Source organism: Dipodomys ordii, unplaced genomic scaffold (assembly GCF_000151885.1).
Source record: "Dipodomys ordii isolate 6190 unplaced genomic scaffold, Dord_2.0 Scaffold13, whole genome shotgun sequence".
Classification (NCBI taxonomy): Eukaryota; Metazoa; Chordata; class Mammalia; order Rodentia; family Heteromyidae; genus Dipodomys; species Dipodomys ordii.
In genome coordinates, this window is record NW_012267229.1 from 13,335,891 (window position 1) to 13,361,033 (window position 25,143).

Consider the following 25,143-nt stretch of genomic DNA (forward strand, 5'->3'; position numbering starts at 1 on the left):
AAATGCCATTATTTTGTCATTTCTAATGGCTGCGTAATATTCCATTGTGTATAGATACCACAATTTTTGGATCCATTCATCTGTGGTGGGGCATCTGGGTTGTTTCCATATCCTAGCTATTGCGAACAAGCACCCAGGTCTTAAACACAGTATCACTAGTACCTCAGCAGTTCCCCCTCAGACTTCCTTACACACACTCACATACACACACTCACACACACACACTCACTCCCTAAGCCACAAATAAGATATATTTATTTGGTCTGATTCAGTAATTGTAGTACTTTATAAGTTGGCATTATAGAAGATGGATAGCATTCTTCCAAGTGCCTCTTTTTCCAGGCTGTGGATGGTTGGAAGCCTTTGATGTGCACTGATTTATTGTTTTCCAAAGTCACTGGTCACATCTGGCTGCCTCTGATGTCACTGGCGACCCACAGGGTGTGTCCCGAGGCAGGGTGCACAGCATGGCAGGCAGAGCAGGCGCCCTATCATGAGCAGCCCCAGTAGACCATGCATACAGGAGAACTTGGGGAGTGGGAGTTTGTACCTGTAGGGTGCATTTATGCTGACACGCTTAAAGGCTTGGATAACAAAAGGACTCCTGGCTTCCAAGTGTCAGATTTGTTCTTGGAAGCTGGAAAAGCCAGCCCAGTTGGCAAATTTGAACTCCATGTTGGTTAGGCTGCAGAAATTCTATGAGGTGTAAGTTTCACCTGTAGCATACTGCCCGGAACAAGGAACAAAGCTGTTTGCTTAACAAAGCTTTCCTGAAATAAAATGGGCTAAGTTGGGAGACTGGTAGGGTGGTGAGCTCCTGGGCACTGTGTGTGTGCAAGACCAGGCAGGAGGCTCCCACTGGAGGCTTTTCTCACAGGAGGGTGACAAGCAGGAGGGGGTGGGGTGGGGAGGGGGAGGAGGGCCACTGTGCAAAGTATTAAAGACCCTCCCAGCCCCTTGCCTCTGTGCAGCCATGAATTATCCATGCAGGGGCTCAGCAGAGGCAGACTGATTTGACTATTAGCTGAAGCAAAACCTAATTAGGAAGGCAAATTGATTTCCAAAAAAAGAATTGGATGATATGTTCCCAGGACTGTTAGAAATGGTTTTTTAATTGTCTGTTCTTTTGCATTATTCATGCAAATGGTCCCCCTCCTGCCAGTTCTCCCTGCTCTAGTCCTTTCAGGCTGAGCTGGACATTCCTCTGGGTATCGCTGGGAGCCCACGGGGGAGATGGCTAGAGAAATGCTAGTGAGAGGACCAGCAAGGAACCTCAGAGCTAAAGCAGCCTTTCCGCACCATCCCAGGTAGCCCGTTCTCAGGGGAAGGGCATCTTTCTCTTCCGGAGGCTGAAGGACATCATGGACTGGAGGAAGGTGAGCCTGCCTCTTCCCCTTCCTCTCCAAACCTCTGCCCTGCCTGCCCTAGACTGCTGGCAGGAAGCTCTGCCCACAGGCCTGCCACAGGAGCAGAAGTCTCCGGAACACATGGTCTGGGTTCAGATCCTGATGTGGCCCCTCCGTAGCTGTGTGGCATTGGGCAAGTGACCTCGCCTGGGCACAGCCCACCCAGGATACAGATGCATTCATGGACAGGGAAGGGCAGGCTGACCCAGCTCCCAGGCTACAGCAGGTGCTCAATCAATGCTTCTCCCCTTACACCCTGTGTCCCTGTTCCTCGTTCCTCCATCACTGTCAGGGCACTGTGGGAAAGAAGCTCACCAGCCTGGAGGCCCCGGCCCCCCGCAGCAGCACCAGCAATCCCGCAGGCAGCCATGTGAGTAGCAAGGGGAGAGACCAGGGTCCCCAAAAGGGAAGGGGGGACATGCCCCAGAGCTGGAAGGAAGCCCTGAGTCCACCACAAGGACCCTTGAGGACCCTTGTCTTAGGTCGCAGTTCTCACAAGATCGCTTGCAAGGGGACAACGGGCAGGAAAGGACCGAAACAATGGGTAGGAAAGGACCTCAAGTTGGGTGGGGAGCATGCGCGCATGCGTGTGGGTGCACCTGCCTCCCCAGCTCTGCTGTGGTCCAGAACTGGGCTGGCAGGTTGGGGAGGGAGAGGACAGCCCGGGGCCTGGGGCTGCCATGTCTGAGGGCAGCACCACAGCTAGAACTTTCTGCAGCGATGGCAAAGGTGACAGCTGGGCACCCAGGCTAACAGCTGGCCCCTTGTTAAACTTTCGTTTCCCCTGTAAAAATTGTACAAGGGATGGGGGTACGCTAAACATGTTGGAAGTCCTGGTTTCCAGCACCCTTAAGAATTGTGGTAAACCACATATGACATTACCTTTATCATTTTAGTCATTTAAATTTTTTTTGTTTTTTAAAATTGTTTTACAAAGGTGATGTACAGAGGAGTTAGACTTACATAAGTCAAGTAACGAGTACCACACAGGTCTAGAGATTAAATGCTCAGGCCCAGGGCCCAAACTGTGTGGATCCACACCCCTGCTGTACCACTCATCAGCTGTATGACCTTGGCTAAGCTTCTCTGTGCTTCCATTTCTCATTGGATGGCAATCACATTAATACTTGCATAAGAGGGCTGATTTAAGGTCCAACCAATATGCCCCAAAGACATAATGACCTGTATATGCCTAGACATAGTGCTTCATATTTTGCCTAGTACACAGGAAGGGCTGGCTAAATGTTATTGATATTTTTACAACTAGGACACACGCAGTTCCGATGACCAGAAAGATGAGATTCCTGTGGAGAACTACGTAGCTCAGCGTTACATTGAAAATCCGTACCTGATAGGTGGTAAGATGGCTCCTATCTGCACCCGCCACCCCCGACCCCTCCCTCCCCCCGGCTGCCACAACCCACTTCTGCCTGTCAGTCATGCAGTCAGGTCAAAAGGCCTTGGCTAGCAGACTGCCCAGGGCCCAGCCTGACAGCAGGAGAGAGCGGGGAGACCTTCCCGCTCCCACCTGCTGCCACATGGTTCCTGCCTGACAGGAGTCTCAAACATTCTCCTCTTCCGTGGAGAACCAGTTCCTTCACTCCTGCCTTCAGCTAACAAGCAGTTCCAAGGCTCCCCTGGGTGTCTGCTGCCTCTGTTTTGGGCATCCCCTCCCCTGTCTGGGGCTCTGGTCAGCTGTCCTGCTTTCATGGAACTTGTACCCTAGCCGAGCCACAGGCTAGGAGGTAGAAATCAACAACTGTCCCGCACGGAGTTGGGTGTTATGGAGGAACATAGGGTGTCATGAGGTTAGGATCTGAGACCTGAGTGATTTCAAGCAGTCCCCCATGGGTGGGCTCGGCCATTGAACACAGGGAGAGGGCATGACAAAGTCAAACCTGTCCTCAGGCCAACCCTGTGCCTGCCTTTCCCCCATGGGGTCTATGACTGCAGGCCTGGAGACATGGGCTGACCTGGGGGGCCTTGCAACTGTTTTCATGCCTCTGCTACGTCCATGGGCAATGACCATTCCTGGGTCTTGTCTCTTCTCTTCCTTCCTCCAGTGAGCCATCCTGTCTGTACCTTTAACCCCCACCCAGATACCAGTAACTCCCACTTTCTGTTTCCAGCCTAGACCTTGCCCTTGAACCCCAAACATCTTGGGTCATCTTCCAGCAACTCCAGCCCAGGGTGCCCAAGATTTAACCCTCTCCCCCAGCCTGGCTCTTCCCCAGCTTGTGCATCTGGGTCACAGCAACTCCAATCCCTAGGTGGCTAAGCCAGAATCTAGGAACCATTGTAGTTACCTCTGGTTCTTCACCAGAAGAAGCTAGAAGCTGTCTGGCCACCTTTCTGGCCTCCATCCATTGCTGACCGTGTCCCCTCAGGCAGCTGTGTTGACCTCCCTGGTGCAAGTACCACTGCTCTGGTACCACTCCACTCCAACACCATTTCCAGGGACTTTGGTCTCCCTTTTGTGGCTCCTCATGGCTTACAGAACAGACCCCAAAGACTGCACAGGAACTGGCCCTGCCAGCCTCATGCACCTCATCTGTATATGACCTGACTCTGCCACCTGCCTCCCCTCACCTCCTTCCTGCCCTGGGCCCCAGGCTCCTTGCCCATCGTGGCCTCTGTCCCTGCCCACCTTGCAGCCTGTCACTCATCATTTCCCATGAAGCCCTCTTTGATCACGAAACCTCAAGCCTTTCCCCAGCAGGGATCCCTCCCCCAGCTGTCCTGTCCCCTGGGAAGTTTGGCTGGAGCTCTGTCGCCACAGGGATTCATTCATGCCTGGCGATCCCCCAGCCTAGGATGGAGTCTGACATCCAGTAATATATGCTGCAGGAATTCATTCTTTTTCTGCCCACAGGCCGCAAGTTTGACCTGCGTGTCTATGTGCTGGTGATGTCGGTGAGCTGTGGGGCCCCTTCCTCAAGCAGGGGCCATTGTGGAAACATGGTATCAACTTGTCTGCTTGCTTCTCTACCCAGAGAAGCCCTGGGACATCTAGCTTTGCCCTTTCATTTGTCCTTTATTCATTCACCTGTAGCAACCCCAATGGACATTTACTGAGTATCTCTTAAGTGCCGGGTCCTAGTATTCAGCAGGCTGTATCCCATCCATTCCTAATCACACAGTGAGGTATTAGGTTATTATCTTCATTTTACAGATAAGAACAGACAAAGAGAGGTTGAGTGACTTGCCCAAGGTCCCACAGTAGGGCAGTGGTGAACTGGCATTAAACTCCAGACAGCCTGGCCCAGAACCTCCTCTTTTAAACAAACAGTTGCTGTACTCTCTCCACTCATCCATCCATCCATCCATTCATCAGATATTGAAACCTTCATGGTGGCTACTTGTGCTGGGCACAAGGGTAAGGGTATCTAGGTGGGCTCAACCCCTGTCTTCTTGGACTTGAAGTCTGGCAGTGTCACATGTGGTGGTAGAGCAAGAAGAGGCCGGGTCCTTTTGGTCCCTGATGGCAAGGCAGAAAGAAAGAAGGACATTGCTGGAGGAGGCTAGACAGGCCCAGGAGGTATGGAAGTGCTTGTCTGTACAGCCCCTGCCTTTTCTCTCTCTCCCACCTCAGTACATTCCACTGCGGGCCTGGCTCTACCGAGATGGCTTCGCCCGTTTCTCCAACACGCGCTTCACTCTGAACAGCCTGGATGACCAGTGTATCCTGGAGCCCACCAACCCGACCCTGCACACCTGTCCCCCCCTGGCCTGTCCCCCAATGCGTGTTGGGTGCCTGCTGGGTCTGGGTGTGAGAAATACATCAGTGAACAAGACAGGCCCAGTACCTCCCTCAGAGAGCTCCCAGACATGGGGGTGTGACCCCTGCTCAAAGCAGCTCACCCTGAACTATGTTGCTGGGTGATGGTCTTGGCAGTGTGCTTAACAGTCATATCTGGGGCTGGGAAAGGTGGCTTAGTGGTAGAGTGCTTGCCTTGCATGCATGAGGCCCTGGGTTCGATTCCTCAGTATCACATACACAGGAAAAGCTGGAAATGGTGCTATTTAGCTTGCTATTTAGCTCAGGTTTCCTTGAACTCATGATCCTTCTGCCTCAGCCTCCTGAGTGCTGAGATTACAGGCATTCTTCATACCAACTCTCCTGGTTGCATTGACACCCTTTTATGCACCTTTTCCCTCAAACTCACCTTTTTCCCTTGTTACTCGCTCATCCATTCCAGTATGATTCTGATGTTATCCGTCTGATTGGCAGAGCACAAAGTGGAACAGCCCACTTCCTTGGTGAGACTGGGGAGGGCCTTGGCTAGGCAATCTGGTTAATATCTATCCAATGCCAGTCACACTCGTGCCTTCTGATCCAGCAATTGCCATTTGTGGATTTATGCCCACAGGTGCACTCACACTAAAGGTCACGCCTGTACTGCCTTGCTTGTGAGAGCAAAGCTAGATGGATGGCACATTGTACAGTGGAATACTATGCAGCTGCTAAAATGAGTGGGGAAGTGCTTTATGTGTTGCCCTGGAACCGTCTCCAAGATGTATTGATTGTTACCTGAAAGTAAGCGGTCATGAGAATGGAAAGGATGCTCTCATTTCTGCTAAAGCTGGAAACACTGGAGATGTGCATGGTCATGTGATAGAGCACCTGCCTAGCAAGCTCAAGACGGAAGGAAGGAAGGAAGGAAGGAAGGAAGAGAGGGAGGGAGGGAGGGAGGGAAGAAAGAAGCTAACGTGACTGGGACATAGCTCAACGTCAGAGTGCTTGCCTGGCATCCTCAAGGACTAAAGTTCAATCCTTGTACCACCTCCCTGCGCCCCCCCCACACACACACACAAAAAGGAAGGAAAAAGAGACTGGAAATAAAAGTTTTCTTTGGGAGGAAATATGGTTGGGTAGGGATGGGATGCAAAAAAAAAAAGATAATTCCTTATATACAATTTTTGTACTCTTTTACTTTTGAACATATAAGTATATTATTATCTACAAAATAGAAACATTCTTTAAAAAAAGTCTTGGCAGGTGTGGTGGCACACACCTGTAATCCCAGCATTCAGAAAGCTGAGGCAAAGCTGCCCACCAGTGGCTCACATTTGTAATCCTAGCTACTCCGGAGGCTGAGATCTGAGGATCACGGTTCAAAGCCAGCCCAGGCAGGAAAGTCCATGAGATTCTAATCTCCAGGTCATCACCAGGAAACCAGAAGTGGCGCTGTGGCTCAAGTGGTAGAGCGTTCCCCTTGAGCTGACAAGCTCAGGACAGCATCCAGGCCCAGAGTTCAAGCCCCAGGACCAGGAAAAAAGAAGTTGAGGCAGGAAGACCTCAAATTGGAGGACTACATACTGCCCCTCCCCCAAAAAACAGCAAAAAAATTGTAAAGATTTTTAGGCCTGGGTTTCAGAAGAAAAGGGAGGCGATCAGAAATATATAGTTGCTGAGTCGGCACATACATTACCTGCATGAAGAGAGGGTATTCCCCCCCCCCCACCCCTACCAACGCTGGGGATCCCAGCCAGCGCTGTTAGCCAATTCTCATCTGTGTCCTGATCCTCTCTCCACTCCCCCCCCTGCCACACCCCCCCACACCAATTTCAGGGAGCACGGGGGGTGGGGTGGGGTGGGGTGGGGGGAATGCCTGAATGCAGGATGAGGATCAGGCCCTTCTGCCTGTGTTGTTCTGTTTGGTTTTTCTACTTTGCCAATCTCATTTCCAGCATGTTCATTTTATAGTGCAATTCTAACAAGCATTTATCACATACTATGCCATCAGATGTAGTTGTAGTTAGTTTTATTGCTGAGTTTTTGTTTTTTTTTTAAAATAATGCACACAGGGCACATAGAGCAGTGCTGGCAGAACAAACCTTCAGGAGACAAGAGCCTCTCCTGTCTGGCTTCAAACCATGATCCTCAGATCTCAGCCTCCTGAGATATAGCTAGATATCCGGGCATGAGCAAGAGTGTGTGGGGCAAACTTTTTACCGTACTTAACATTTCTTCTTTTGAATGGTGTCACAGTAGAATAAATACTGGGCCAGAGGCATCTGGGAAGATTCTTTCTAGAAGAGTTCTTTACATGTTCACTGCCCTCTCCATGAACATACCGTTTCATCCCAGATCCCCAGTGCTGGGAGCAGCTGCTTGAAGGAGACATTTCTTTTTCTTTTTTCTTTCTGTCGGTCTTGGGGCTTGAACTCTGGGCCTGGGCCCTGTCCCTCAGCTCTTCAGCTCAAGGAGAATGCTCTACCACTTAAGCCACAGCACCACTTCTGGCTTTCTGGTAGTTTACTGGAGGTTAAGAGTCTCACAGACTTTCCTACCCAGGCTGGCTTTGAACCTCGATCCTCAGATCTCAGCCTCCTGAGTAGCTAGGATTACAGGTGTGAGCCACCAGTGCCCAGCTTTTAAGGAGGCATTTCTAAGACAGTGGACACATGTAAGTAAGGGTGGACATTGCTCAGGCTACTTGCAACTATTCTGAGTTCTGATTTTTTTCCTGACAGCATGAGAAAGGAGGTTTTGCCTTACATTTTGCATCTCCTGAAATTTGCCTCCCCCACCCTGTCCTACCCCACCCTCAATGCCCTGAATACTACCCTCGAAATGGTTTCTCTGACTAGAAACTTTGAGCACTTTCCCAGATGATCTTCTACTGGTTACACTTTCTCTTTTATGTTTCCACAGTTTTATTAAGGTCATAATGTTTTATTGTCAATCATTTATATGAGATTTTCATGCTAGCCTTTCATTTTTGTCCTGATGTGATTATTTCTGTTTTTACAGTTGATTCCCATAGTAATTCATCAGTTCCTCTGTCATCCCTCCCTCCTTCCCTCCCTCCTTCTTCCTTCCTTCCTCCCTCCCTCCCTTCCTTTCTTCCTTCCCCTACCTCCCCCTGTCCATTGAAGATTTCATAGCTACTCAACTCTATTTCTCTGCAGACTGACTGTTGTCTGCTCTTTGTTGCTGGACAAAGGGAGAGTGGGCAGTAGGTCAGCCTGGTGTGTGTGTGTGTGTGTGTATATGTGTGTGTGTGTGTGTGTGGTGTGTGTGTGTGTGTGTGTGTGTGTGTGTGTGTGGCTGCTCACAGTCTCAAAATGAAGTCCTGCTTCTCCTTCGAGCTTAGGGAAGTGGCCTCCAGTTCTTTCCTGTCTGGTCCTGTCCCATGTAGCTGGAACAGAGCAGGACAGGGAAGGGTAGAGCCAGGCCACCTGTCACCAGACAACTTTCAGCTGGGATGCTCTTTGTAGTCACACTGGAGGTGGAGTCCTGCACAGGGGCCGGGTCAGGGTGGCCCACAGGCCTCAGAGTCTCCTTTTGAATCATCATCATGGTGCTGGCTGATCTGGATTTGGTCTCTATCTTTGTCAGAAGTTTAGTTGTCTCTGAGTTGAAAACTCATAATGAAATCCTACCAGCTGCAGAGCTCCAGGAGCTCCCGCCTGCGATCCCAGCTACTCAGGAGGCTGAGATCTAAGGATCTCAGTTCAAACCCAGCTTAGGTAGGAAAATCTATGAGATGTTTATCTTCAACTTACCACCAAAAGCCACAAGTAGAGCTGTGACTCAGGTGGTAGAGCACTAACCTTGAGTGAGAAAGCTCAGCAATAGTGCCCAGGCCCTGAATTCAAGTCTATCTTATCAACTATGCCAGGTGATCTGAGAGGCTCTTTAACACAGGATTTTTTTTTCTTTTTTTGTCAGTCGTGGTACCTGAACTCTGGGCCTTGGCACTGTCCCTCAGCTCTTCAGCTCAAGGCTAATGCTCTACCACTTGAGCTACAGAGCCACTCCTGGCTTTTCTGCTTATGTGGTGCTAAGGAATTGAACCTAGGGCCTCATGCATGCAAGGCAAGCGCTCTACCACTGAGCCACCTTCCCAGCCCTAACACAGGATTTTTATCAGACCCTTCAATAAGCCTGTAAAGCCAGGTGCTGTTAAGATTTGAACCCAGGCGAAGTTCTGCCTGCAAAGTTGAAATATGCTGATTTAGAGAGCTGTTTTGTGACGTTTCCACCCAGTTCCAAACCAAAGGCTTGGGTCAGTCCCTGGGGACTTCACGGGGCAGGGCTTGTCCTTCCTTCCTGCGCCTTCTGGCCCTTGACCACAGCCTCTGTCAGATGTGCACCTCACCAACGTTGCAGTACAAAAGACGTCTCCTGACTACCACCCAAAGAAGGTGAGGACGCTGCCTTCTCCCCTGGGTCCAGCCCTGGGATGGGATGGGGCGGGATGAGTGGCATGACAAGGAGCCCAGGACTGGATATGGTTTCCAGCGAGGGCAGGCTCACCTTTCCCATCGAGAGTCAGGGCCAAGGACGCATCAAAGGCCACTAACCCTGTGACCTTTGAACTAATTTGCCCCTAAAGCCAAAATGCAAGCCAGGTGCTGGTGGCTCACACCTGTAATCCTAGCTACTGGAGAGGCTGAGATCTGAGGATCCTGGTTCAAAGCCAGCCCGGGCAGCAAAGTCTGTGAGATGCTGATCTCCAGTTAAATGCCAGAAAGCTGGAAGTAAAGCTGTGGCTCAAGTGGTAGAGGACTAGCCTTGAGCAAAAGAGCTCAGGGACAGTGTCTAGGCCCTGAGTTCAAGCCCCACAGCTGACCAAAACAAAACAAAAAACACCATCCATTCTTCCATCTTGGAGCTCTCCTATCAATCAGTTGATTGATCAACTTATCATACTGATAGATTCTCATCTGTCTGTCTTTTTGTGTATCTTATCTCTATACTTGCAAGGCTAGGTTCCAATACAGATTTCTTGGAGTTAAGGCTGAGGTCAGGGGGCCCAGGAGAGTGAGCCCCTAGCTCTTACCCACTCCCATCTTTTCCCTCTCCTACATGCTCACACTCCAGTCCCAGCAGTGGGAGGGGAGGTGGGGGCAGTGGCCTCTGGGGACACTTACTGGTGGTGGGCATACATGGTCAGTGCAGGGCACCCAGGGGAAGATCAGTTTTCTTTATGCTACATCTCCCAGCGATGGGAGACAAGGTGGGGCCCCTCTTGCCCTGGTGGGCTCCAGATAACTCTCTTGCACCCCTGCTGCTGGCTCCAGGGCTGTAAGTGGATGCTCCAGCGCTTTCGGCAGTACCTGGCCTCCAAGCACGGCCCCCAGGTGGTGGAGGTGCTCTTCAGTGACATGGACAACATCTTTGTCAAGAGCCTGCAGAGTGTGCAGAAAGTGATCATCAGCGACAAGCACTGCTTCGAGCTCTATGGCTACGACATCCTCATCGACCAGGACCTCAAGCCGTGAGTGGGCGGAGCTGAGGACTGGGGCCCATGGTTCTTCCCACTCAGACCACCTGGGTTTGGATACCAGCTCTGCCACTTCCTAGTAGTGGAAACTTGGGCACCCAACCTTTGCTGGGCCTTAGATTGCCAGTCTGTATAATGGATCTGTGCCCTATGCCTGTCCTTAGAAGTTGGTTAGCGGTAAATGAGCTGTCACTTTCTCTTAGAGCATGTTCTGATGGTCAGCAGAGTCAGAGATACACCCTTTATACCAGGCAAGAGATTTCACCTCTGGAAGTCTTGGCACATGGAGGAGGCAAAATGCTGTGTAAGGAAATCTTGAACAGGCCCTGCCAAGAATGCGGCACGCTCCCACAGCACCCTAGAGGGTGGGAGTTAGCAAGAGAACAAGCATGAGCTGGCAGGGACCACTGAGACGGCCGCACAGCACGCACGCGGCGTGCAGACTCCTGGGTGCTTCAGAGAGCCTGAGCTTAGTGGCAAGTCAAGGGTAAAGCCAGGCCCCAGGTCTCAGTGCCTGCACTGGGCTCCCCCCACGCCCCAGTACTGCTGGGTGCCCTGGCCTACCACATCTTTGCCAAGGGAGCCAAGAAGGAGGGCGCAAGAGCAAGCCCTAATCCAGCCCACACTCATGATTTCTCTCCTTTAGGCCCTGTGGCAAGAATGGCTGCAGACATTTAGGGTGCATACTTGGGGGGGGAGTGTGGGAGGAAGTGGCAAATTGTGAAAGGAGGGTGTCCATGCTCCCTTGTCTTTTGCTGGGAGCCTTCCTTCTCTGTACCCTCACAGAGTTTTCTAGAACACGAGACCATCCCAAGTTAGAATCCTGCACTCTTGGCCTGCACGTGCAGTGACTTGGCCAGATTTGATATTCAGAATGTTATTACCTGTTTAAATTGGCCGATAAGCTCTAAAAATGGATGTTTACATAGAAATTAGGATGGAGCTGGGCACTGATGGCTCACACTTGTAATCCTAACTACTCAGGAGGCTGAGATCTAAGCCAGCTCAGGCAGGAAAGTCTATGAGACGCTACATGATTAAAAAAAAAAAGAACTGAAAGGGCTGGGAAGGTGACTTAGTGTTAAGAGTTTACCTAGCATGCATGGAGCCATGGGTTCGATTCCTCAGTACCACATACACAGAAAAAAGCTTGAAATGGCACTGTGGTTCAAGTGGCAGAATGCTAGCCTTGAGCAAAAGAAACTCAGGAACAGTGCTCAGGCCCTGAGTTCAAGCCTCAGAACCAGCACCAAAAAAAAAGCAGGGGGGGGGGAATCATACGCTCTTACAATTCTGGGCTCATACGCCCACAAGGCTGTAGCCCTTTAGATGACGGGCTGCCTTTTCCAGCTGACTGTGGCCACCCTCCCTCTGCCTTTCCAGGTCCAGCCATAGTAGAATTTTCACTAAAGGGCAGGGTTCTCCCACCGTCTCCCCCCCCCCCGCCCTGGTGAGCTGGGAGAGGGGTCCACACCCCCTGTTGCCTCAATGAAATACCACAGGGCTCTGGGCACCCAGTGACTCAGCTGCTCCCTCCCTGTCTTCCCTAGGTGGCTCCTGGAGGTCAACGCATCGCCGTCACTCACTGCCAGCAGCCAGGAAGACTACGAGCTGAAGACCTGCCTGCTGGAGGACACTCTGAACGTGGTGGACATGGAAGCCAGGTGTGTGTACGTGCGGTCACTGCCCAGCGCTGCCTGTCTCTCTCCCCCATGGGAGAGAGTTCTCAGAACCTTGTGATGCCCCCATTTCCCAGGTGGAGAAACTGAGGCATCCACAGGATCCAATCCTGACTTAAGAATTCAACCTTTCCAGGAAACGGACTCAGTGTAGCAGAACTCACTCAGGAACCGCTCCCCCCCACCCCACCGCCACCCTATGACTGTGGGGCTCTGGAAGCCTCAGTTTTCTCATCTGTAAAATAGGAGACCTGAGGATCTCTCAGGGTGGTGGGATTCATTTATGGACACAAGGCACTGGGAAGCGCCTGGGTCACAGTAGATGCCTGGTAGGAGGCTAATAAGCAATAAGCTCTGACGATGTGCATACAGTGGAAAGAGTTGGGGGCAGGCTTTAGGAAGGGGCAAATTCAGGTGCTCAGTGATGGTTTGCCTGCCCCCTGCCATGTGCCTGTGTACTCACACTTGTTCTGGTATATACTTAAATGTTCTTTCTCCCTACCCCCCATCTCACCTTCCCTCCTACCATATAAGTTTTCTTCCACTTATTCCCCAGAATTTGAAATTGTCCTTGCTGAGACCAGGTCACATGCCCATCCCTGAAGCACTCCTTGTGCCTGCTTGACCACGCCTACATCTTATGCTCACTTCCCAGGTGACAGGGGAGGGAAGGGAGAGGTTCCTACAGGAAAAACTGAGGCAGACAGGAGTGGAGGAATGTGACATCCACTATTCATTCCATACATATTTGAGCCCTGCTGTGCACCAAGCCAAACATGACGTGACCTAGTTCCTGCCTTCATGGAACTGGGGTCTGCGGAGGAAGGCAGACTTAAACCATAAATCACAAAGAGCAGCATGTTTCCAGGGGCAAGTGTGGGGGCCTCGGGGAAACCCAGACACACAGACACACACAGACAACCCCCAGAGACCCGAAGAAACAGGACTGGTTGGGCCAAAGTGGTCAACAGTGGGCTTCAGGACCAGGATGGCCTGGCTTGAGATCTCCATCAGATACATCTTCTTTCTCTCCCTCCCATTTTTTTTTGCCAGTCGTGGGTCTTGAACTCTAAACCTGGGTGCTGTCCCTGAGCTCTGCAGCTCAAGATTAACGCTCTACCACTTGAGCGTGTATGTGGTGCTGAGGAATCGAACCCAGGGTCTCATGCATGCTTGGCAAGTGCTCTACCACGGAGCCACCTTCCCAGCTCCTCTTCTTTCTTATGGGGCTTGAACTCAGGTGTTGCCCCTGAGCTCTTTATGCCAAGACTAGTGCTGTACCACTTTGAGCCACAGCGCCACTTCTGGTTTTCTGGTGGTTAATTGGAGAAAAGTGTCTCACAATTTTCCTGTCCAGGCTGGCTTTGAACTACAATCCTCTAGATCTCAGCCTCCTGAGTAGCTAGGATTACAGGTATGAACCATCAGCGTCAGGCAAAGCAGCATCTTCTTTAACCCTTGTGTCTCTTGCCTGTCCAGGCTCACAGGAAGGGAAAAGCGAGTCGGGGGCTTTGACCTCATGTGGAATGATGGCCCTGTCAGCAGAGAGGAGGGGACGCCAGACCTGTCAGGGATAGGAACCTTTGTGACCAACACACATCTGGGTATGTTGGGGGAGGGGGAGTGGGAGCCTGCAACTGGCATGGGAGGTGCTCTGTGTCTAGATAGCTTGGTGCACCAGAGAAATTGAATTGCACCTGATTCACTGCAGCTGTGTAATCTTGGGCAAGACTTAATCTCTGTAAAACAGACATGGGATCACTTGTATATATACCTAGGACACTGTGTGATGTTATTAGTAATGTTAAAAGGTCGATTTCAAAAGACTTTATCAGAAAACAAACAAAATATACGTAATATGAGGACAACTCTGGAACTCAAGTCCAGAGTTGTTTTTTATTTATTTTTGTTGGTCGTGGGGCTTGAACTTGGGGCCTGAGCACTGTCCCTGAGTTCTTGCTCAAGGCTAGTGCTCTACCACTTTGAGTTACAGTAATACTTCTGGTTTCCTGGTGGTTCGTTGGAGAGAAGGGTCCCAGGGACTGCCTGGATTGTCTTTGAACTGTGATTCGTGGATCTCAGCTCCTGAGTAGCTAGAATTACAGGCATGAGGCATCAGCACATCACTAAAGTTGATTTTTTGTTTTTGTCGGTCATGTGTCTTGAACTCTAGGCCTGGGCACTGTCCATCAGCTCTTCAGCTCAAGGCAAGGGCTCTACCACTTGAGCCACAGCAACATTTCCGGTTTACTGAGTGGCTTTTTGGAGATAAGAGTCTCATGGACTTTTCTGCCCAGACTAGCTTTGAACAATCCTCAGCTCTCAGCCTCCTGAGTAGCTTAGATTACAGGCGTGCGCTACTGACACCAGGCTTAAAGTTGATTTTTAAAATGTGAAGTTACCTTGATTGTAACAGCTATTCACACTCCCTGTAGAATGTTTGAAAACTAAAGAGAAAATGGGGGTGGTGGTGGAATCATCCAAGTGAAACCATCATTAACAATCTCATGCATTTTTGGAAAAACAGAATATATTCACCCTTTTTTTGGCCAGTCCTGGGGTTTGAACTCTGGGCCTGGACACTATCCTAAGCTCCTTTTTGCTCAAGGCTAGTCCTCTACCACTTGAGCCACAGTGCCACTTCTGGCTTTTTCTGACTAGTTTATTGGAGATAAGAATCTCACAGACTTTGCTGCCCAAGCTGGCTTTGAAACTTTTGATCCTCAAAATCCAACCAGACCTGTATGTTTACCTCTGACAGACATCAGTTTTCTGGTTGTCTTGTTTTTTGGGAAATACTGAGGTTTGAACTCAGGACATCACGCTTGCTGTGGCTCAAAGTGGTGGTGGACCATCCCTAAGCACAAAAGCTCATGGACAGTGCCTAGGACCAGAACCAAAAGCAAACCAAAATCCTGGGGAGGTTTGTGGTGCACCTTCTAGCTGAGCTCAGTGAAGCCTTGAGGCTGGTGAGCACCTTAGAGGCAAGGCTGGGGTTTTAGGTGCTGGGATGATAGTTGCCTCCCACTTGAGGCTACAGATACTCAAGTGCCCCAGCAGCATGGGTGTCATCAAGGTTAAATGGCCCTGGAGTTGCCCTATCAACCAGCTCTGAGGGCCAGCAGGTAGCAGGTTGCAGGTGAAGGTGGAGGTAGCCACTCCACAGACTGTGTGGCCAGGGGCCACTAGCAGGGCCTGTCAGGAAAGAAAGCTGACAGCGCACTCCATTAGACACCAGGCCCTGTGCTACCTTATGCATTCACTGAGCAAAACCAGGAGGCAAGGTAGTGTGGGATGGATTAAGAGCCTTTGCTGATGCTCCCAGGGCTCTCTGAACAAGGCTGGTCTTCCAGTGATGACCTGCTGGAGGGCAGGGCAGGGCTGGAATGAGCTTTTTGTGGCTTCAAGAGACTCCTGCTGTCTCTGCTTAACAGCTAAGGGCACACAAACCCCTTTACCCCCTTGGCCCAGGACATGCCCTCCTGCCAACCACCCCACTTCTCTTTCAGGCTGCATCAACGACCGGAAAAAACAGTTGAGGCAGCTGTTCCACTCCCTTCAAGTGCAGAAGAAAACCCCCAGCTGACCCAGCTGAGGTGGGAGGAGGCCCTGGTAGGTGCGGCGAGGCCTTTCCCGGTTCCCTGCAGTACAGCGCACCTCGCAGTGTTTACCTTCTCACTGGCAGCAGCTCTGCTGGCTAAGCAGCTGCAGCTTGCTGCGTGGCCAGCGCCCTGCATCTCCCAGGGCCCTGTGCACCTTTGCACCAGGAGGCAGCCAATCCCTAGGACTGGATGGGTTTAACCTAGACAGGCCCTGGTGACTGGGCCAATGAGGACAAGGGCAGGGAGTTCTGTCACTCAGAGATCACACCTAATAAATGAGTATAGGCCTTCCTTGGAGTCACTGGGCATTGGGCCTGGCTCAGGGGAGGCTGCTGGCTGCAATGTTGGCATTTGGACATCTCGGCCGGCAGAAAGGGTCCCTGGGTCTAGGGAATTTGTCTTGTGCATGCTTGCAAAGCAGTTAAGAGTGTTTCCTGGGAACCTGAGAATGTGCTGAGCCCAGAACCCATCTTCTCCTCTGCAATACCCAACCTTGTGTCAGAGAAGGACACCATGGACCCTCCTGACTATCATCCATGAGATGATGGTGGTCAGCGCATGCCCATTTCTCCCATGGCTAAGGTGAGGACTGGGAAGGCAGTCCACACCATCTTGCTGTCAGTCCTAGCTTTCTGATTTTAAAAACCCCAGCTTCCAACTTCAAACAAGAAACCCCAAAGAGGTGCACGAGATAGCTAGGCACTCTGACTTGGATGCATTTTTGGGATGATGTTCTGATGGAGAAACTCTAAGCCAGGCAGTTATACAAGACAGCATGTACTAAGGTGGGTTCTGCTCTTCTCTATATTTTTACATTTGTATTTTAAAACATGCCATACTCACAGGATTTAAAGTTCAAATCTCCTCAGCAGAGCAGAGCAGGAGCTTCATTTGGGGTTCTGTTCACCCTGCTAGAGTACCGGCAGGAGGCCGGCAGGTACCGTTTAGTGCTCCTTCCCTTCTACCCTTGTGTCCCAACCCAGCAGCTGTGGTCCTCAGGGAACAAGTCTACAAGCAGGTGATGAGACGCTGTCCTGCCCTGGCTTTTCTCAGTGCATCTTGTCCCAATCCAGTCTTCAAGGAGCTTCCACACTGTCTAGAACTCCCCACAGGAACGTGGATCCCTGAACCAGTCCTCTGTGGATGGAAAAGGAGCTTCTTCTTGCTCACCTACTACAGGAAAGAACACGGGGACTAGTATAAAACTCAAGAAGTGCCAGGCCAAACAAAAAAGTCTGTAAGACTCTTATCTCCAATTAACTACCAAAAAGCAAGATGTGGAGCTGTGGCTCAGAGTAGCAGAGAGCTAGCCTTGAGCTGAAAAGCTCAGGGACAGTGAGCTGAAAAGCTCAAGTCCCAGGGCCAGCACCAAAAACAAAACAAAGCTAAGATGTAGGTTTGTGGTCTGGGACAGACTTGGCAAAATGCTCCCACCCTTCAGTTTTGCCATGTGCCAGTCCTGGCAGCATTTCAAGGCAGCACTACATCTTTTCATAGGTGGTACCATACAAGGATGCTGGGCTGAACAAGGTGACTAGAAGCTGTTCATCTGCATGGGTAACACTTATCGAACCCTCAGTGAATAGAAAGCACAATTCAGCCCTCACATCAGGACTGCAGACCAGGAAGGTGCCTGGGACTCGGGACAGCACTGGCCAGGCCCTGCAGAGGCAGTGGAGTGCACTCCCTGTGAGGCCCATAAGGAGGAAGCCCCATGGCAGGACCCTGTAAGGCCTCCTGACTCAAGAACAGCCACAATGGATAAGCAGCCCCTGCTCCAGAAGGCAGCAAGACAAAGGGCAAAGCCAGAGGCAGCAGGGAAGAATTGTGTCTGCTGCAAAAGCTTGATGAACATGGAGCACTAAGAGGCACCTGCCGGCCTCCTGCTATATTCTAGCAGGGTGAAAAGGAACAGAGAACCCCAAATGAAGCTCCTGCTCTGTTCCCTCCCTGCTGAGGCCATCTGAACAGCAGGCTACTGTTGAGAAATGCCTGCTGTGGTGGCTCCCACACCCCCACACACCTACTAGCAGCTGCCAAGGCCTGTCAATAGGTCTTGTGACCACCAAGTCCTGATGGCCAGGCAGGCAGGCAGGGACAGGCTGAGGGATCCCTCCTGCGACCACCAAGCAGTTGAGAACTACAAAAAGAACTTCTGCAGAGGAACCACAGACACAAAGTGTCTTTGTCTTCTAGGTCTCAAGGTTTGAACACCCAGGTCCTCCTGTCCAGAGGGGTGCTGGCAATAGGTTCCCCCATCTTCACACTTGAATCTCATCCTTTCAAGATGACCTTAAGAGCTTTGAGCTCATCCTGGTTGAGGGGATTCAGGTTAAAACCTTTCAGTTCCGGTTTGCCTGGAGGAAGAAGATTCATGGATTCCATGAGCAAGCTGAACATCCTGCTGGTTCTAGACCCAGGCCTACCTCTACCCCCACCCCCAGGCCAGCGGCTAACACTGCATGAGTGCTGTCAAATTCAGCCTTAGGTCTGACTGATGGGCCTCAGACTCCATAATGCCTGGGATGGTGCACATCCACACTGATCCCGACTGTCAGGAACCTGCAGTCATGACTCCCACCCAGAAACCCCCAAATCTACCACAACTGTGACCTGCTCACACTGCCTGGGTTTATTTAGAATTTTAGCTCTGACCCTGACCACCAGATTAAGGCTTTCTGAGTTTCCTCAGGGTAAGCTAGCCTGATCCCCACACCACACTCCAGCATGTGATGAGAGATCATCCCAGGCACCTCCTGGGGTCTAGAAAAGCAGCAATAAGACCCACAAACCTCCCAGGCTGCTCTACCTATGGGTGGCTACAGATAACCATTGCTACTGTTCCAGTGCCATTCACATTCAGCCCCAGCTAAATCTCCACTGCTGAGGGGCTGTTCCCTGCTGCCCTTCAAGAGTACATACTGATGGTTCGTTCCCCCCATCCCCACCCATGGTTGCCAGTTCCCCCAGGCTAATATACCTTGAGCCTCAAAGAGGCGGTTGACCTTCACTTTAAGTTGTTTTCGGAGTTTTTCTATTTCCTTATCCAGGTGGTCCTGATCTGAAGAAAGAGGTGGGCAGAGGACAAGGCTATACCAGAGGCAATCCTGGACAGAACTTGAGTACCCAGCCCCAACTTTTGGCTCACTGATTTTTATTTCACTATTCAAAGTGTGTAATGGAGCACAATAGCCTGTAATCCTGGCTACTTTGGAAACAAAGATCAGGTGATCACAATTCAAGACCAGCCCCAGGCTAAAAGAAGTTCCTGAGACTAGATCTCAACTGGCTGGGCACAGTGGCAAGCACCTTCCATCCCCAGTGACACAAGGACATACAAATAGGAGGATCATCATGCACACTGGCCTGGGCATAAAGCAAGATCATACCTTGAAAATCATCAACACAAAATGGAGCCTGCTTATTAGCAAGTTTGATAATCAATGAACAACTGTTGTGACATTCTACCAGCTACAAGTGATGTTATGGGCAGACAGCCTTCCCTCAGATTTGTACACTTTCTGACAGGGAGAAGCTCTGACTGACCAAGCTTCATGCCTGGGCAATGATTCTATTTCCCACTGTAAATAAGGAGGTGTCTTATGAGCTTGTCTAGCCTGTGTCAGTCCTTGATAACCCTAATAGTGACCTAGATCCCTTGTAGCTATAGTGATTAGACCACAATTATGGGCCAGTAGGGCCTAGGAGATCCTGAATCTAAGCAGTGATGCCTGTCCAAAGCTACCTTGCATATACAGTAACACCTGCCAAAGGTAAAAACACAATCCATGTATATATCTCAACAGAATAGCTGGAAAGTTCTGCTCCAAGTTAAATCCAATTTCTTCTATTAGAATTTTGGTTTGAAAGGTATGAAAGCCAGGTGCCAGTGGCTCATGTTTGTAATCCCAGACACTCAAGAGATCTGAGGATTGTGATTTGAAGCCCCAGGAAGGCTCTTATCTCTAATTAACCACCAAAAAGCTGGAAGTGGAGCTGTAGATCAAATGGTAGAGTACTAGCCTTGTACAAAAGAGTTCAGGGACAGTACGCAGGTCCTGAGTTCAAGCAACAGGACCAGCATCAATCAATCAATCAATCAATAAACAGAGACAGGAGAAACACTGTCTTATGGAATTGGACACAGATGGGTGTTGAGTGAGAATATCCAGCAAGGATGGCATGGGTTCTTTGATGAGGCTAGTGGTTATGGCTGAGTAAGCAAGCAGGGAGGGGTAAGAGAGAAGCCTGCAGAGATAAAAAAGGGTCAGATATGCAGGAGAAATTATGCCTAACCTGCCCTTTCCCAGCCAAGAACCATTTGCAGCTTCTGTGCCTTTATACATCTCAAAAACAGCCAGAATCTCTCAGCTTGGGAGCCTTAAGTAATTCATATTAAGTGCCCAGGCAGTGGCAGGCCCTAGACATCTGTTGTCCCCCAATCTCCATTTTTCAACTATGTCAACTGTAAGGGGTCAGAAATTAAAAGCTCACTGGTCCAGGTTCCCTTACAGCTTTGAGGAGCCATAGTGAAATACTGGCAGGATGTCTTTCTTTTCAAACAGAAGGCAAAGGTCACATATGGAGAAAGGGAGAAAGCTTTTTATCCTTCCCTTGAAACCTGGCACATGGGCACAAGGACTCCACTACTGTGAGGGTGGCACAATGGCGACGAGAATATGCTATGGTGACACTGCCAGGCAGCTGTGTCAGTCCTCTGGGCAACTCCTTATGTGAGAAACAGACCCACATTTCCATGAGCCTCGACTTGCTGGGCAATCCAACTTGTTCCTCACTGACAAGCAAGACTATGTTAGATATACACATACCATTTTATCTAGCTTCACAACTTTGTTACATAGATGTCTCCCAAATTTCAGATGAGGAAATAACCCACAGTGGCAGATCAGGCATGAAAATCCTAAGCAATCTGAACTCTGTAACACAGCCACCGCCCATCAAACTGCCCAAAATCTGCCTCTCAGCTCTGGGAAAAGCAGTGCCATTCCTGACCCATCCCCAGGTCCTACCTTTCTCAATCATTTCCTTTGTCTGACAATGAGGCATCTTGATAAACATGCTCCCGAAGCAAACCATCACATCTTCTGAAATAACAAGCGATCATATGATCATTTGTTCAACAGGTATGCTTTTTAGCACCTACTACCTGTCAGGCATTGTTTTAGATGTTGAGAACATAGCAGGACAAGACAGTTCCTACCCTCATAGTGAAAGATGGGATCAACAAATGATTTGTCAGACAGTACTAAGAACTGTAGTGAGAAATGAAGCTGGCTAAGGGGGACAGGGAATGCTGGAGTCGGGGAGGAACTTGTTACTGATGCCAGAGCTACACCAGTTTATCTGAGGCCTCACTGATGTTAACACTTGGACAGAGAACTGAAAAAAGTGAGGGTATGGCCCTGAAGACATCTAAGGAAATGAAACGGGACCGAGGAAATGATAAAGATCTGCAGTATGCTAGGTGTCAGGAATAATGAAGAGACCAGTGTGAATCAACAATTTGAGGAGATGAGGGAGTGATACTGGAAAGTTCATGGGGATCTGGGTTTTATGGAGTCTTGCTGCTACGTGTAAGATTTTATACATGCAAGTGCACTTTAAACAAAACACAGACATCTTCTTTTGGCCCCCAAAGCCCTTGATTACGGCCTAGTTGTTGCTCATTTCTACAGGCTCCTCCCTGTTTGCTTACTGTCACACCAGTAGTCCCATTAAAGAACTCATCCCACCCTTCCTCCTGGATGTTTCCAATCCACCCATGTCCAATTCCATCTTTAGCTTTCTCACAATTTACAGCTATATATCTTACACTTTTTCTTATCTGTATTACAAAAGCGAAAGCGTCACTTTCACATGCTGCCAGCACTCTCCAATGTCAACTTGTCATCGATGAGCAAGGAGCTAATGGCCTGTCACTCAAGTGAGCAGCTAAAATCCTGAGCCAGTCTGTGTCAGACCTGCAACATTTGCTCCCTCATCTTCACAAGCTGTTTTAATTGCCGGAGACTGAGTCATTTCTGTGGCCTTCTGCCTGGTTTCTATTAGGAACAACATAGGCCTTCAAAAGAAGGCTGACTAGGCCTCCAGGGCTACAGTGAGGAAGTCCCAACTTACCAGAGAGGCTGAGATCTCTCTGCAGGGCCCGCAGGCCTTCTCGGTTCTGATTCCTTTTGGTGTCTAGGTCCACAATCTGAAACCAGGAGCAGACCAGTATGCTCATTACTTCATTGGTGTAAGGAGTGCGGTGGCAGTACAGAGCACTGCTTGAGTGACAGTTGTGGGGCTCAAACACCTAGGTGTGAATCCTGCTGCCAGCTAACTGTTGTGTTATTTTATCTTATGTCCTCTGAAAAGCCAAGAGCACCTACTTTGTAGGTTTCTGGACAAGAACTAAATGTGTTTAGCAGGACCTGACATAGGTGAGGTACCTGAACTTTTTTTTTCCTTTAGTGCTTTGGGACAGGTCTCGCTATGTAGCCTAGGCTGACCTGCAAGGTCTTCAGCCTCAGAGAGTGCTGAAACGACAGGCGAGCCCTAATACACTAGGCAAACTTTAACTGCTGTTATTCTCCTTGGGCACACCGTGATACAGTATTTAATTTAGAAGGTGCTTCCCCCAACCTACTCAATGGAGACAAGAGGGACTCCTTAGGCCCTTTCCCCATCGCAGGACACTGCCTCCTGCGTCCAACTCCAAAATTCCTTGGCCACTCGTTCACTCCCCATCACCGGCACCTGTGTCGGTGGCAGCGGCCCCCTGAGGGTCTCAGACCCTGCCACTACCTCTGCGCCCCTATAAAACTCCTCCACGCAGCAGCTGCCCGGTTCCTTTCCAATCCTAACCCCCCGAATCCTGCATCACCAGCATCCTCGACTCTCTGACTTGCCCTTGAATGAGCACCACACCCCAAACCGCCTGTGCGAGTCCCCGAGGCCCTGCCTAGCCGGGGTCCCACCTTCGCCATGTCCTCACCCGGCCCATCACAGCTGTCCCCAGGCCTCGAGTCTCCGAACCAGCCCCGGGGAGCAGGAGCAGAGGGGAAAGGGAGCGCCTAGCACGGAGCAGGCGTTCGCTTCACACCGGCCGAACCAAGGAAGGGCTGCGCCGGCGGCGGGGCTCGGGATGCCCGCCGGGCCCCTCCGCGCGGCCCGGGCCCCTCCCCGCGGCCCTGCCGCGCCGCCTCTCACCTGCCGCTTGTCCGCCAGCACCTCCTCCGCGAGCTCCTCCACCTCTACCAGGTACTGCAGCACCCGCTCCGCCTCCGGGGACAGCATGGCGCGCACCAGCTCTGCCCGCGGTCAGGACCCCGAGCGGCTTCCAGTTAGGCTCCGCCAGAGCCGACGCTTCGGACTCCTTCTGCGCATGCGTTGCGCTGGGCTTCCGGCGCGCCTGCGCAATGAGAAGAATGTCGTCAAGCAGGCACCAGCGCACGCGCGTCGGTAGGACGCAAGAGGCGGGGCCTAGCCTTGGGGTGGGGCAAGAGCGCCCCTTGCAGGGCGCGGAGGGTACTGTCCGCCGCACTGCCTCTACCTGCGGCTTGAGCACAGACTGTGTGCGGTTTCTGATGCTGAGAATGCAGGCGCAGCGGACAAAGCAACACTTTTGCCCTCGTTCATCCTAGTGGGAAGCATTGACAATGAATGAGAAAACAATTACATACTATGGAGGGTAGTGATAAGAGCGTGGAAAAGCAGCAGTAAACCTTTCATCTGACCACAGTCTTTATTACAACCCTTTGTTGAGCCAACCAATTGATGGGGACCCACAGAAGGAGGTGGAAAACTATGGACAATGAACAATGAAACATGGAACAGTGAACGATGCCAGCACAGAAAAACAGCCCTACGAGGGCTGAAAAGAGAATCAATGTGTGCCAGAGGATCCAGGAGGACTTCCCAGAGGCGGCACGCTGAGGATGCCCAAAGAACCACGGCCGGGGGCGGGGAGGGGGGAGGGGGAGGGGGAGGGAGATGAAGCGGGGAGGGGTTAGAGATATTTTTTACCCAAACCTCTCATTGTATAGCTGCAAAGCCCAAGATGCAGAGGAAAGTGAGGACTTTGACCTCCTGCCTCTCTGATAATGGCCTTTTATTCTTTTGACTCCTGGTAACTTAGGCTCTTAACACACTGTCTTCCTTGAATTCACCACCGTTTTTGTATAGACCAGATGGTCATGGCTCCATTACACAGCTGCAGATTGAGACCAGAAGGGCTATTCCCCCTCACAAAGCCAGTTGGATGCAAACCTGGATCTGGAGCGGTTCTGTTCCCCCATCCCACAGCTGTCTTCCCTGAGCTGCGGTCCCGGCAGTGCCTACAGCATCTCTCTTTGCCCGGCCTTGGGCTGCCTTGGACTCAGAGAGACAGAGCTAGTTTCTTCTGCAGCCGCCTGGCATAGAGAGAGAGGAGATTCATTAAGGATTCTTCATGGAGGGTGAATTTGTCGCCAAACCCAGGATGTTTTGTGTAAACACCTTCTGCTTCAGAAATGCAGGCACAGGCCCTGCGAAAGAAGTGGGGACACTTGCCAAAGAAAGATAGGCCTTACCAGACATTCTCCAGAGCCTGGGCCCTAGCCCTGGAGCTCTTCTACCTTGGGGCCAAAAGAAGACCCACCCCTGACCCCTGCCAGATGGACCTGGATGGGAGGGATTGAGGCAAATTTCCACGCTAGCAGGTTTTTTGCTGTGACAGGCCCCAGAGACCAGCCCTGGCTATTGGAAGTAAGGGTTGTGGTTGTTACAGCTTCAAGATGGTCAGGTTCAGGACTCTGAGATCACTTAGGTTTCAGAACTTTTTTTTTCTTTATTGAGATTAAGTGATTACAAAAATTTTACAAACGTCACAGTATTGTGGGATAACAAGACTTAAAGTCACAAACACAATCATGGTCTATAAAGCTTATGAACTCTACAAACTTGGACACTACAACTATTTTTTCCAAATTGTACATTTCTTTTGCTTAAGCTGTTCCTTTTTTCTCTCTCTCATTCTCTCCCTCCCATCACTGCCCTTAAGTTGCTTAGTTCTCTTTCATCAAATGTGTAATAGGGAATCAAATTCATCAGAAGCAAAACCAGACATAATTGCTGGCCTTCAGAGAGCTCCCAGGCTGGTAGGTGAGACCGATAACAAACAAATGAAGGATCAATAAATATATTGGGTGATGATGAGTGCTATGGAGAAAAAACAGCA

The 25,143-nt window shown here is 50.5% G+C and overlaps 3 protein-coding genes across 3 annotated transcripts in view; 2 read left to right on the forward strand and 1 right to left on the reverse strand.

Annotated features, from left to right (window-relative positions):
* The window catches only part of Ttll9 (tubulin tyrosine ligase-like family member 9), a 40,057-nt gene extending 24,070 nt beyond the window's left edge, over positions 1-15,987 (forward strand). Inside the window, exons 7-16 of the mRNA XM_013010668.1 lie at positions 1,308-1,376; positions 1,699-1,776; positions 2,674-2,764; positions 4,279-4,319; positions 4,999-5,086; positions 9,502-9,560; positions 10,440-10,636; positions 12,193-12,306; positions 13,801-13,925; positions 15,831-15,987. Of these exons, the coding sequence (XP_012866122.1) occupies positions 1,308-1,376; positions 1,699-1,776; positions 2,674-2,764; positions 4,279-4,319; positions 4,999-5,086; positions 9,502-9,560; positions 10,440-10,636; positions 12,193-12,306; positions 13,801-13,925; positions 15,831-15,907 (939 nt within the window). The 3' untranslated portion in view covers positions 15,908-15,987. The remainder of the gene's footprint in view (positions 1-1,307; positions 1,377-1,698; positions 1,777-2,673; positions 2,765-4,278; positions 4,320-4,998; positions 5,087-9,501; positions 9,561-10,439; positions 10,637-12,192; positions 12,307-13,800; positions 13,926-15,830) is intronic.
* Positions 15,988-17,253: 1,266 nt separating this feature from the next.
* Pdrg1 (p53 and DNA-damage regulated 1) lies at positions 17,254-23,303 on the reverse strand. The gene is made up of 5 exons (XM_013010765.1): positions 23,136-23,303; positions 22,062-22,137; positions 20,954-21,028; positions 18,904-18,984; positions 17,254-18,280 (listed from the first exon to the last, which is right to left on the reverse strand). The coding sequence occupies exons 1-5, from the start codon at positions 23,220-23,222 to the stop codon at positions 18,198-18,200; spliced, it is 402 nt and encodes a 133-aa protein (XP_012866219.1). The 5' UTR covers positions 23,223-23,303; the 3' UTR covers positions 17,254-18,197.
* Positions 23,221-25,143, forward strand: part of Xkr7 (XK, Kell blood group complex subunit-related family, member 7) — a 38,122-nt gene continuing 36,199 nt past the window's right edge. The window contains exon 1 of the mRNA XM_013010669.1: positions 23,221-23,367. Coding sequence (XP_012866123.1) covers positions 23,221-23,367 — 147 coding nt within the window. The remainder of the gene's footprint in view (positions 23,368-25,143) is intronic.

Bases quoted from the DNA above. Each gene is read 5' to 3' on its own strand.
- Pdrg1 (XM_013010765.1), bottom strand. From the start codon at position 23,222: ATGCTGTCCCCGGAGGCGGAGCGGGTGCTGCAGTACCTGGTAGAGGTG. The intron at 22,138-23,135 runs GTGAGAGGCGGC...TCCTGGTTTCAG, and splicing joins TGCTGGCGGACAAGCGGCAG to ATTGTGGACCTAGACACCAA. The intron at 21,029-22,061 runs GTAAGTTGGGAC...TTGTTATTTCAG, and splicing joins GAGAGATCTCAGCCTCTCTG to AAGATGTGATGGTTTGCTTC.